Source organism: Oryzias melastigma, linkage group LG22 (genome assembly GCF_002922805.2).
Source record: "Oryzias melastigma strain HK-1 linkage group LG22, ASM292280v2, whole genome shotgun sequence".
Classification (NCBI taxonomy): Eukaryota; Metazoa; Chordata; class Actinopteri; order Beloniformes; family Adrianichthyidae; genus Oryzias; species Oryzias melastigma.
In genome coordinates, this window is record NC_050533.1 from 13,285,718 (window position 1) to 13,298,443 (window position 12,726).

The 12,726-nt window shown below is 36.5% G+C and overlaps 2 protein-coding genes across 3 annotated transcripts; one reads left to right on the forward strand and one right to left on the reverse strand.

Annotated features, from left to right (window-relative positions):
- The first annotated feature begins 1,811 nt into the window (after positions 1 to 1,811).
- On the forward strand, positions 1,812 to 3,782 carry mrpl35 (mitochondrial ribosomal protein L35). Its single transcript, XM_024267927.2, has 4 exons — positions 1,812 to 1,968; positions 2,129 to 2,294; positions 3,312 to 3,456; positions 3,539 to 3,782. The coding sequence occupies exons 1-4, from the start codon at positions 1,938 to 1,940 to the stop codon at positions 3,725 to 3,727; spliced, it is 531 nt and encodes a 176-aa protein (XP_024123695.1). The 5' UTR covers positions 1,812 to 1,937; the 3' UTR covers positions 3,728 to 3,782.
- Positions 3,783 to 3,830: 48 nt separating this feature from the next.
- reep1 (receptor accessory protein 1) lies at positions 3,831 to 12,720 on the reverse strand. 2 transcript variants are annotated; one of them, XM_036209925.1, is made up of 8 exons: positions 12,486 to 12,720; positions 11,195 to 11,267; positions 11,044 to 11,120; positions 10,826 to 10,946; positions 10,351 to 10,464; positions 9,990 to 10,149; positions 6,244 to 6,491; positions 3,831 to 5,447 (listed from the first exon to the last, which is right to left on the reverse strand). In XM_036209925.1, exons 1-8 carry the CDS (start codon positions 12,668 to 12,670, stop codon positions 5,376 to 5,378), a joined length of 1,050 nt encoding a protein of 349 aa, XP_036065818.1. In that variant the 5' UTR covers positions 12,671 to 12,720; the 3' UTR covers positions 3,831 to 5,375. The 2 variants fall into 2 exon arrangements, with proteins under 2 accessions (XP_036065818.1, XP_024123681.1); XM_024267913.2 differs by lacking the exon at positions 6,244 to 6,491.
- Positions 12,721 to 12,726: the final 6 nt, after the last annotated feature.

Here is a 12,726-nt window from a genome sequence, read left to right on the forward strand (position 1 = left end):
GTAGGATAACATACTCTGATTGCTTTCAGCAATCAGACAATAAATACAGTTGTGTCTTTTTTTTCTTCATCTTTAGTAATATTTTTATTCCTTACATTTTTTTTTTCTAATTTGAAAATATTTTAATTGAGATGAATACTTTGATAAGCTTTATCTTTTCTTCATTCAGTTTAGAAAAGGATGATGAAATACAGAAGTACTGACATTTAAGCAAGCATGGATAGTTTTACAAATTTACCGTACGTATTTATTTATTTCTAAAGTATATATTTTTAAAATGCAGAAGCAGGTTTGATCGTTTTGAGGAAAAACTTTACTTCAAATGTTTTTAAAAAAAATGTCCAGAAAACTGATTTTGTTTCACCTGAAAGCTATTTATTTATTTATTTAATATTATAAATTTAACACTGGGTCAACTAACTTTATCATTTTAACCTTTTACTTAAAATAGTAGATTTAAACCTAAAGAATCCAGTATTAAAAATTAAACACAAAGAAAATAATTTAAAGTAAGATTTAAAGATCTATGGGGATTTCACATGTTTCATTATAGGTTTATATCTGGTTATATTTAGTCATATTTTTTATTCCATTAGCATTGGCTTCACAATTTGTATTGTGATGTTAAAAGAAAGAGGACTCAGGACACACATATATGGTTATATAGTACATTAAATCTTTTTTTGCCAAAAAGAAAAATCCAAAAATCTTTCTAGATTGAAGAATTTTTAAAAGCATCCAGACACTGACTGTGACAAATTGTATATTTCAGAAACAGATCAATGTGTGTCAGAGTGTGAAAACCAAGAAGAAAGGCTCTCTGTGATTAAAGTGGCATACCAGACTCTGATTTTCATACTTTTCCTACACATAAAATCAGTTCTTAACCTAGTCATGGGAATGAAAACAGACTTTTGGTTGGTTTTAGTGTATCTTGCACTAATTTTTTTTATCACCAAACCCATTATAACTTAAAAACAGCAACAAAAAGCCAAGTAAATTAATTACTTTCAAGCAAAAAATGAAAAATCAAACAAAGCATAAAACTAATTCAAATATTCTGTGTAAAAGAACCAGCAGCAAAGCATTTTCTCCTTGTGTTATTTATCTTTTCAGAGACACCATGCAAGTAATATCTGTAAAAATGTTACACAAACTCTTTGTCTTTGCTATTTCATTGTTCAGATCTGTTACCACAAAGAGAGCTGTCCAGCCAAATCAACCCAGTAAAGTTAGGTATAAAAAAACACCACTGTTTACTATCAGTCAAGGGCAAAAGCTTGCTTTAAAACCTACTCATGACATTTTTGACTGACTCTCTTGGGATCTGAGAAAGTGTTTTTTTATTTTTAAAGAAACTGTTTTTTGAAGTTCTAAAAAGTTTCTAGAAAGAGGAACTGTACAGATAAAACACATAATATAGTATAATTGAAAAACCAACAGAATGAATAAATGAGACTTGGAGTTCATCCATGTAGACATAGTTTCAATTCAGCCTTGGGTATTCATACATTTATTTATAAGTATATGTATATTTAAATATAAATTAAAATATTAAATAACCTCTAATTTAGACATTTAAATCATCTTTTACACTATTCAATTTCTCATTAAATACGTCAATTTTCATTTTTTGTGAGACCAACAACAGAAACTAAAATTAATCAACATTTTTTGTTTATAAAAAAATAATAAAAATATGACAAGGGACAAGCCTTCAACCTTTTTGACTCATTTTAAGTGTGTCATTAAAGAATCACTGTAAATAGTCAAATAGCACAATGAATTTAGAGATTTGTGAATAGGGTGGATGCATTACAATGTGAAGAGCAGTTCCTAGTTCTGTCGATAGGTGGCAGTAATATTTTAGACGTCACGTTGAGTCCGAGAACAATATCGACCCTAACAGGACTCCGTAGTTTCAGCAAAACGATAACATGGCGTCGGTGTGGTCTGCAAGAGTATCCGGTAAGTAACAGTTTATAACTTGGGGTTTAATATAATTTTATTTAAATTTAAATTCATTTGAGTAGTTACAAATAGAGACGTCGTTGGTACATGCTCACTCCAGTGGTATAAGCTTGGTTTTGTTTGTGCTCTTCTTATTTCTTCTTCATGTCCTTGTCAGCTCTGCTGAGGCCGCTGTCCGCCTCCCTGTGTGCCCGAACTCCACAGATCTGTAAACTGTCCAGCTCCATCAAACCCCCGGCTCCCATTAACCTCCTTCCAGCTGCTGCCCGCCCTTCTATTTCGGTCTCAGCGTTTCAGACTCAGCGATTCAACATTTTCAAGCGGTAAGTTATTTCTCGGTTCTTATATGTTATGATTTTTTCTTTTTTTGCACTGAAACTGGTCTGAGAAAGAGTTGTCAGTTTACTGACGTATTATTAGTTAAAACACCTCATTGTCAAAGTATGTAGCCTCTGTTTTTAATATTGTTATTGTCTGTTCGTAGGATTTTAATCATTGAAGTTTATTACTTTTCATCACTTCTTTAGCTAAAATATTGAATTTCATTCTACATGTCCCATCACATTTTCCTTCAAAATCTTCTGTTAGCTTTTAATGATTGTTGCACTTTTGTTCTGTAAATCATTAAGTATATGAAAACTATAAAGAAGCTTAAAGAACCACTCTAATTTAAATAAAAAAAAATAGTTTTTGGTGTTTTAAACATTTTTTGTGGAATTTGTCTGACGATGGAGAACATTTATAGAGAAAATTGAACAGGAGCAGATAAAAAAATGCTATTTGGAAAAAGCTACTATGCCAAGTCACAAGCTCCCTCCTCTTTTTCATTGCAGACAAATACTGTAGATCCACGTGCGTCTTCTTTGTCTTCTTCTGCACTGACATACATCAAAACTGTATAGCCGGATAACTCCAATATTGCTAACCATTTTTGTTGCGCTGCTAATATTACGTTGGGGTTGTGAGGGGCTGTAAATTGGCAGGAGAGTGTGTCAATTGAGGAATGATGGGAAACAGAGGTGAGCTAACTCCGCATCAACAATTTTGCTCACAACTTAGAGGCAAATTTCTAATGAGCAACTTGCTCTACCGAAACTATGTTCTAGAAAACAACACAGTTTTAACACTTTTGGCTAAAAACTGTAATTAAAAGTCCCATTGGAGCGCTTTTTAATAGACCAAAAGATGATCAGAGTGGGACTTTAATAGATTTGGAAATTTCTAAATTGGAGACATCTGAATTATCAAAAATGTGTAGCTGTGAAGGGATTTTGATCATGTTTGATGATTTAGATTTTTTGAATTAAAAGTAAAACTTGTTTCTTTTTTTGTTGTTGCAGTGTGACACCTCTTGTTCCAAGTCTGATGCTGCAGCCAAGCAGAAGTCTCACTTACTTCAGCGTGAAAAAGGGCAAAAGAAAGAGTGTCAAATCAGTGACTCAGCGGTTCATGCGGCTGCATTGCGGTCTTTGGATCCGACGCAAGGTGTGAAGGGTTTTTTCAGTGTTTGTCCAAATCTGAGGGTTTTTTTTACCCATCTGACCTCTTTGTTTTTACTCATCAACAGGCTGGATACAAGAAAAAACTGTGGAAGAAGTTGCCTGCCAGACGAAAACGCCTGAGGGAAATTGTATTTTGTAACAACACTCAGTCCAAATTGTTAGATAAAATGACAACTTCTTTTTGGAAAAGAAGAAACTGGTACGTTAACGACCCATACATGAAGTACCACGATCGGGTCAACCTCAAACTCTGAATTGCAGATTTGTGTTATGTCTAAACATTGATGCTATAAAGACTGTATAAAAACAGATTTGCTTGAAGTGCTTGATTTAAACAAAAAAATGGACACAAAACAGTTGAAACACAGTTCTCAATTTTATTTAATGGCCATAAGTAACTTTTTTAACAACAGGAATAAAGTATAAGAATAGCAAAGTGATAAGGACAAACAATGATTGTACAGTATCACTGCGTTTCCTTTTGACCTGAAATTGAAACAAAAATTAAAATTCTGGCCAGCCAGAAAAAGGGTTTAAGTATATTAACCTTGAGATTGTTGAGTGACATTTTTGTATGTATTGTGGCCAAGCAGTTCTTACACTAAAATTAACAAGTAAAAAAAATAAGAGGCCAACAGATTTCCACAAAATCATTTGAAGCTGTTATACAAATGACTCATGCAATGAAGAGTTTTGCGATGAATGCACTAGTATACAAACTTTCTATTCTTGTTTATCTTCTGACATAGATGTTAAAGAAAATTAACACCAACACTGCTACCACTAATGCAGAAACACAAGTTTACCCTGGGTCACATATTCTCACAAGTTATGCATTTAAAGAACACTTCCTGTGCATAATAAATGTATATTAGAGTGAATGATGTGTAAACAGAACAGTTTCTACCTGAGAGGCTTTCATTCCAAACTTAAATCACCTTAAAAGACCCAACTGTACTGAGGAAGTGAAGCACACAGTGATGGTTTATGTTTATTCAGGCTCTCTAAAGTGCATCAGCACTAATCATTATCCATCTTAGACATTAGTTACTAAAAGATGAAGAAAATTTGGAGCTTTAGATCCATTCTGTCAGCAGCAAAGGGGGAGATTTCTAACAGAGAGACAATTTTTAGAATTTGGATTTTAATATTAATTAAGATTTTTAATTCTTAATTGGCCTTTAATGTGTCTAAACATTTGTAAAGTACATAAAAATGATTAGAAATAGAGTCAGTAACGCAAAGTATTGATGATTCTTAGCTGCAAACTAAGTTATTGAGTTGTGATTTAATATATATTTTAATGAAGGCCTTTTGTCAAATCAGAATTGGGAAAACAGCTACTTCTTTCTTCTGGGTCAAAAGAAAAAGAAAATAATTGCTGCCACCAGACTTTTTGGTACTGAATTTACAGAGGGTTTATATTTTAATAAACATTAAAAACAGGTTTTAATACAGCTTGGTTTCTATTGATTCTTGGCTCGAGTCCGGATACTCGTGAATGTCTCAGCAGGTCCAGCTGTGGTCTTCATCTTCAGCACATTCTGTTTAACGGAGAGCAGATTAACGACTGGATAGACCCTCATGCAACTGCCTTCCCAGCAATGACATATAAAAACAATGAAATCATGATGCACACACAAACTGTACATAAATACATATTCAATAACCCTCTATCAAAAAGCGTGTGTCAGTATGAAGGCCATTCGCTCATTTTTCCAATCTCAAATCTGTTTTTCTAACTATGAGCCACTAGCTATATACTGTAAAGAGAGGGTTCGTTAGAGGACACTTTGGTAATACTGTACTCCAAAGCATGGCTGCTTTAGTGATGTCGCTTTTGGCCATTCAGTATTTTTACTTCTTGCAGCAAAGGCAGCTGGAGGAGTTTTGAAGACAACTTCACATAGCTTCATTGTTTGAAGAAAAAGCACTCCTGGATCTTGTGAGAGGCCTTAAGACTCTATGAGGAGGCTGGAAGACAGGGCAGAAACAAAGACAGAGATGTGTTCAGTCTCTGACAGCAGCTGTGAAGGCTTGCAGGCATGTATAGAAGATGCAGCATGCTTTATTTTGTTTTTTTCTCAAAAAAAACAAGCTTTTTATTAATATGGTTAGTCCAAATAAACTCAGCTCAAAGCCCTTTTTCCCACTCTTATACTGTTTATGCCAAATATTTTTCATTTTCAAACATAATCTGAGCATCTTCTACTGAGAAAATAAATAAAAAAGGTGAAATTTGGTATATAAATTAATGAGTTAATACATTGCAAACCAAAGCAATGCACAATTCTTTAAATTACACAAGCACTACAAACATATTCTAGTTTTTAGGATAAAATACTGTCAGGTAAATAATAAATATTGAGTGAAAAAAAAGATGAATTTGCGTCTTTTCGGTTCTAAAATGTGATATTTTATCAGTTTTGGGGGATTTTGCATAGTTTCAATCTATCAATGGAAGAAAAATGACAAAGATATTATACGAGTATCACCCATTTAAGTTATCTTGACTGTTAAAAAGCGCATGCAGACAATGATGGTAGTTCACCAGTTTTTATAACATTATTTGAACTGCCTCAAACCCCTCCTGACATCGGTCTGTTGCAGAAATCCTTTGGGTATCTGGACTCTACACTCACGTAGTGACTGCTCTGTGAAGATTAATAGAGCTGCACAGCTGCAAACATGAGTGAATCAGTCAGTAATCACCACTCTGGAGGGACGGTTAGATTCAGGCAGCAGCTGAGCAGCTTCATTCACGTGGTACCTCAGGAGCTTTCCTCTTACTCAGCCTGAGCTGGGGAGAGCTCGATGCCGAAAGTGGCTCTTTGCTCAACTCCTCAGGCTGCTCTGGAGCCGCAGGAGAGGGAGGCGGGCTGGGTGTAGAGGGTGGGTCGGATGGGGGTGTCACAGAGGGTGTAACGAGTGCAGACTCGGTTGATGTTGTTTGGGACTGAAAATCTACGGGGTCCAATGGTTCCAAACCCAACACCTCATACTCGGTCATGTCAAAATCTGTACCGTGGAAAAACTTTGGTGAGGGAATGAGAATGACACAAAACTATCCATTCTCTTTACTCTAAAACTGTTAATTAGTCAGCCGGTTTAAATTTTCTTGCAGTTATACTATAATAATTCAATTGCTAAATATAAAAGGTGAGGATAGATGGATTCATAAGTCTAAATGTTAAATATAAACATTATTGTAATGATGTAAATGGGTATTCCATCCATCCATCCATCTTCTTAAGCCGCTATATTCTCTTTGAGGTCACCCAAGTATTCATAGTGACAACATGCAAACTCCACACAGAAAGGAGTCAACTCGGTTTCTCGAGAGCGCTAACCGTGCAGAACATGGGTATTTAAAATAAAATATAAAAATGTTAAAAGATAATGTTAAAATGTAAATGTAATCAACCAAATATAAATTTTCTGACACATGATGACTTTATGTCTAACTCTGATTTCTGAGGATGTGCCAAATAAGACTATCTCTCTGTATTTTAAAGAAAACGGTTGTCCAATCCTTATGAAAATCAATCATTTCAGTAAATAAATCTCCTAGATATCAGAAAAAAGAAATGGATATTGTTAATTCTGCATATAATCACTAAATAAGATCTGGTCTTGTTCGAGCTCATTCTATGATTCTCAATTTTTTAAGTTTTTACTATAGCCTTTGAATCATTTACTGTCATGTTTTGGATCATTAGGCTGTTTTATGATCCATTTCTGCTTTAGCTTCAATTTACTGACATATGGTCTCGTGTGTTTCTCAAACACCCTTTGATGCACAGTAGAATTCTTGGTACGTTCTATGACGGTGAGCTTACTGATCCTTATGCAGCAAAGCAACCTCAAACCATTATACTTCCATCTCCATGCTTCATAGTTGTTCTTTTTCTGGAATAATGCCTTTTTTTATCAAACATGTATTTTTCAGTTTAGTTCTGATTTGGATTTTATACAAACAGGATTAGGCTACGGCACCCCCATGACCCCAAAAGGGACAAGCGGCTAAGAAGATGAATGAATGAATAATGAATCTCTGTTACTCTCACTATACTGCTTACTTCCACTTAAAAAAAAATCAGGGGTACACTTGACAAAATATCTGAAGTTTGGGAAATCTCAGTCAAAATACAAATTTTGATTGCTTGTGATTAACTTGATTTCTATTATTTTATGTCAGATTAAATGTGAGGGTAATGCCTTACTGCTTAGTTACATTTACTTGAAGACTTTTAACTTGTAATTGTTTATCGATTTTAGTTTTATCTGTTAGACGAATTACTGTATTATTAAAATCCCATATATCTAGACATTTTGCAAACTTGTTAAAAATAAAGAAGCTTTCATGGCTGTCCTATTTATTTACACAACTGTAAGTGAGAAGTTCAGAGTGTGATTAAATTATCCTAAAATTGAGATCAGGTTTTTGGATGTCTGTCCTCTGCAGTTGTATTTTTATTCTTAGTGGCTCTTTTTTAGCTGGTTTGTAGCACACAGAGCGTCTGGTGCCACAGTAATAGTAACCCAAAACACAGGAGCTCCAGCAACCAGAGGGTGAAAGGAACTGGTCATCCTGCCGATCAAAAGTCAAGGCCCCCCTCCAAGATGAGTAGGAGATATAGCATCAGTAGGAGTCACCCTCCAAATACAATGTTGGTGTGAGAAATACATATAGGATAAAGTCTGTTACCTTCTTTGGTAAGACACTGAACTCCACTTTGCTCCTCTTGGTTCAGTGACTGCACTGTGTACCATCAGTGTGTAAATGTGTGTGTATATAGATGACTGTAAAGCACTTTAGGGCTTAATGAGGCTAAAAAAACCCCAACACCATTTACCATTTACCAATTATCTGCCTTGATCTAATTCTTTCCTCTCCATCCTCCTCACTCACACAAACCACCTTTGTGTCGTCCTTTCATATGAACATCTCCAAACCATCTCAACCTGGATTCCCTGCATTAATCTCCAAAATATCCAACATGAGCAACATCTTCATCTCTGCCACCTTGTGCTCTACCTTTTGTCTCCTAGAGCCACTGTCACTAAACCAACAATGTGGCTGCTTTCCCCATCGCCTTCTACACCTTCTTGCTGACACTCTTTTATCACACCTCCTTCACCCATTCCAATCTACTTCCAGATGCTTCTTCACCTTTTTTTCACACTATGTTGCTTCAAACTGTAGACCCAAAGTACTTCCTTTTACATTTTCCCATTTGGATTTACATCCATATTCAGTATTTTACAAATATAACACATTCATTTGCTATAATTTCTGAATTAAATCATTTTAATGATCACTCGTAATATTTATTTTGAATGTTTCTTTTAATGTTTTATGTGAAGCACTTTGAATTGTCTAGACACACGAATTGTGCTAAATAAACTTGCCTTGCCTAAACTAAGCTCATTTTAAAGAATTGAATTTAGACATTTAACCTCTCATTATTTGTATCTTCCTCCTGCAGAATGTAGGTCGGAGATGGAGAGACTAAAGGAAACCAATTTACTGCAGCTTAAAAATGTATAACAAGGCAGTCCCTGCTCAATCTCTTTTGATTGGACGTAGAGCTAACAAAAGCTTTTTTTACTACCAATATAAAATGGAGCAAGAAGCCCTTATTTAGCTTAATAAATGTGTTATTAATAATATTTTATGATGCTTAGTAAGCACTGATCCAATTCAATAGTTTAATTAAATACCCTATTAACATTAAAGCCATCTGTCACTCTTTTCAAAGCTTATTTTTCATTTGTCTTCATTATTGATAATATTAACATCAGGGTTTATTTTAAATGTCACCAGACACCACCACGCTGCTCTACATGCTTACAAGACAGAGCTGAAAATAGTCCCGCAAGACACAGGTCTCCCTTCTTCACAGCCGTCAGGAATATCACAGCATAAAAGGGGTGTGTTGGTTGGTTGGTTGGACTCATGAGAATTTTTTTGCAATGCCAAACAGGCATAAACACAAATAATTATTTGTTTGTACTTGGAAACACTTAAAAAAAGGTGCTTAGTTGACCAAAAATGGTTTGTGTGCCTCAATACTCCAAATGTAAACAGACGAGTCACAATGTTAGTTTTAGTTTTTACAGTCACGTGGAAAACATGACACTTAAAAAAAAAAAGACAAACCACAGCTGGGTTCTTATGATGCTCCAAACCCTCTAAAAGCTACTTGTGAGATTTTTCACTGGATGGTTAGTCTGGCAGCCCTGAGGCCTGATCTGTTCCAAACAGGAAGGCAGGATTGAGGTTAGGGATCCACGCAGGAAAGCTGAGGTAATAAACAATATCTGACGACTTAAACAAGCTCAAACAGGAAGGCAGATATCAAAATGACAAATCTGTCTTAAACTAAACAGGCCATGCTTATAGCAGCTCAAATTGAGCTGACTTGCTAAAACATAATGTACTACGTTTGGGTTTGGAATTAAAACCACTTGTTTTATACGTGAAAATAGCTGATTTGAAAGATGTCTCCTTACCCTTGTAGCTCTCTGACTTGCTGCGCATGATGGGTCTGGTCCGGTGTTGAGCCGCTCCAGACTGCGCAGAACCAGGACTGGAGGTAACAGGGTCGGACTGGTAGGAGGACAGATCCTGCATGCTGAAGCTCCTTAGTCTGTCTGACAGAACCCCCTGGCCCTAAATCAGACACATCCAGTTTTTCATTCTTGCCGTTTGCGGCAACGTGACCCAACTTAAGCATAAGATCCAATTAGTGTCTGCAAGCAAATAAACATAAAGGAACTCCAAAAGAACAAGCTTTATTTATGCTATTATTATCCTCACTTCTTAAAACAAAATTTATCTGCAGTAATCAGGTTAAACAGAATGCTCCATTACCTTTGATGCAGCCATGACTGCAGCAGTGGCTGCAACATTCAGTCCTTTTCTCCCAAAATGCAACAGTGTGTCATAGCTTTTGTCCTTTGCCTGACAGATGTAGTCATCAATGTCCTAAAAAAGAGCAGAACAAACATCAGATGACCACATCTACCATTGTTGTGGCTTTCATGACATTGACAGTGTGGACAGCTGCATTTCCTTTTTTTTCCCTATGTGACTTTGTGAGAATACAGTTTCCTAACCAGCACAGAAAAAGATGGAAGCGTGACATTTCCTGTCGCTCGGTCAGCAAACACAGTTTTCACAGCTTAAGTGTGGAAAAAAGTAGCAACAAAGGAACTTTTGTGTAGCGAACATCGAAAAACCGACTCTCTAAAGCCACAAAAAAGATTAAAGCTGGCTTTAAGGTAGAATATCTTCATCCATAAATCCTTGAAGCGCACCAGGGCAGACAAAAGAAAGGGGCTTTCACCTTTTCTTTTGAGGAAAGCGTGGGATGTACAAATTTCCTGTACAGAACACTGGAGCCCTTCGTGTACGGCGACAGCAGCCACACAAGAAAGGCTATCTTCAGTTCATAGTAGAAAGGAAGCCTGCCATGAACAAACAGCAACAAAACATGGACTTATGAGGCATATTATGACATAAAATGACACACATTTAATCATTTCTGCAACTGAAGCCACTTACCAGCAAAGAAACATATCTGTAAACGCTTCCACCGTCATAAACAAGGCAAATATTATCCAGTACATCATCCATTTTACCTGCAATGTTGTTAGATTTAGTTTAATACGCCTTTAGATAAATGTTTTCAACAAAAAATTGAAAAAATACTCACATATTCTTTCACATCTTTTGACTTCACAGCTTTATAAGAGGAATAGGCAGGATATAGGGTACCAAAAACCAGTCTAGTAAATAAAAAAACATGAAAAAACAGTTTTAAATGAAATGTTTTGCCTAATTTTCAACATAGTTTGTTTATTTTGATGCACCAAACTTTACTTATTTTTTATTATTACAAAACCAGCGACTCCTTTAAGCCTCCAAAATGGTTTGACATTGTCCTGCTGACACAAACAAAGCCCCAGAACGTGCACAGGACGTTTTGAACAACTAAACCAGCCTGGGCACAGAGTCACATTTCACCGAGACCGATCCTGCCCAGCTCCATGGAGTAAAATTAGACGACATTTGCTGCACTTTTCTTAAAAATATATACATATTTTTTTAGGGATATGTTTGCAGCATGACACCTGTGCTGCACATTGGAAGCCTGTAGATATGAAACATGTTGCAGTGCTACAAAAGCAACAGCTGTGACAGCGATCTGATCGAATTACTAGCTCACATCAGGTTGCAGCACACTGGCTTGTCAGTTAACCAAAGGAGTTCAGAATTACAAGGACACTGGGAATATCAGCCGTGCATGGAACCTTATTGCTGAAGCTTGAATCTAAAATGACCTACATAAACAAGCTGTAAAGGCCAGAGCTGAGCCAGTATGAAAGGTCTTTTAATCTAATTGCTTTACTATTTTAAGTGTTGGCCCACCAGGAGTAAGAATACAGTAATGTCTAAAATATTTAGACTGTACCTTTATTAAAATAAAAAACTCATGTTGTAATCTGAGAAGACTGACCTCTCCCTTAAGCTGTTTTTTTCCTCTTCTTTCAATATGAAGCATAAAAACTGCTCATGTTTTTTCAGGAACATCTCCACATTGAAGCTCCAAACTAAACGATGCTTGTCATCTATTGACATGCTTTGATCTCGTGAACCACGATAAATAATTCAGCAGATCGCGTCATGTCTGTGTTACTAACAAAACATTAATTCCTGCTTCTGCTGAGTGTTTCCACAGACACACAACAGCCTGATGTGTTCCTCCTGACAAAAGCGATAAAAAAACAAGCTCCAATCTAGACTAGAGCACCGTCACCTGATCTGCTAACACATTTACGTCCGATGCTGATGAAATGCCATTATAGGATCAAGAATAAAAAAATCGAGAGGGGGGCTCGTCTCGCGCCCCCTCCACAGTGACTCAGACCTGTAACAGCCACAGCGCGCTTTTCATTCCAGACGCACTGGCGGAGACGGGAGAGGATGGAATGGAGAGGACTTACACCACAAGTCTAGAGATGATCCAGGAGACCATTGCGATGGAAAGACGACAGGACGCGCTGTCTGCAAGGAGGAGTTTCCTCCAGATGACAGGCGCGTCCGCGGACGGCGTCTGTACGCACCTTCGGTACGCACGCAGGCGGCAACGTGACGCGCGACAGAACGGAGCGCACCGAGTCTTATCCATAGATGGCAGTGTTGCATTGGACAAATGGATCCCAGAGAGGTTATAGGGATATGTCG

Excerpts from the sequence above, each read along its gene's own strand:
- mrpl35 (XM_024267927.2), top strand. The coding sequence starts at position 1,938 with ATGGCGTCGGTGTGGTCTGCAAGAGTATCCG. Across the intron at positions 1,969-2,128 it reads GTGGTCTGCAAGAGTATCCG|CTCTGCTGAGGCCGCTGTCC; the intron begins GTAAGTAACAGT and ends TGTCCTTGTCAG. Across the intron at positions 3,457-3,538 it reads GTCTTTGGATCCGACGCAAG|GCTGGATACAAGAAAAAACT; the intron begins GTGTGAAGGGTT and ends ACTCATCAACAG.
- reep1 (XM_036209925.1), bottom strand. The coding sequence starts at position 12,670 with ATGGATAAGACTCGGTGCGCTCCGTTCTGTCGCGCGTCACGTTGCCGC. Across the intron at positions 11,268-12,485 it reads ATCATCTCTAGACTTGTGGT|ACTGGTTTTTGGTACCCTAT; the intron begins GTAAGTCCTCTC and ends TTTATTTACTAG. Across the intron at positions 10,150-10,350 it reads CAGTCATGGCTGCATCAAAG|GGCCAGGGGGTTCTGTCAGA; the intron begins GTAATGGAGCAT and ends TGTCTGATTTAG.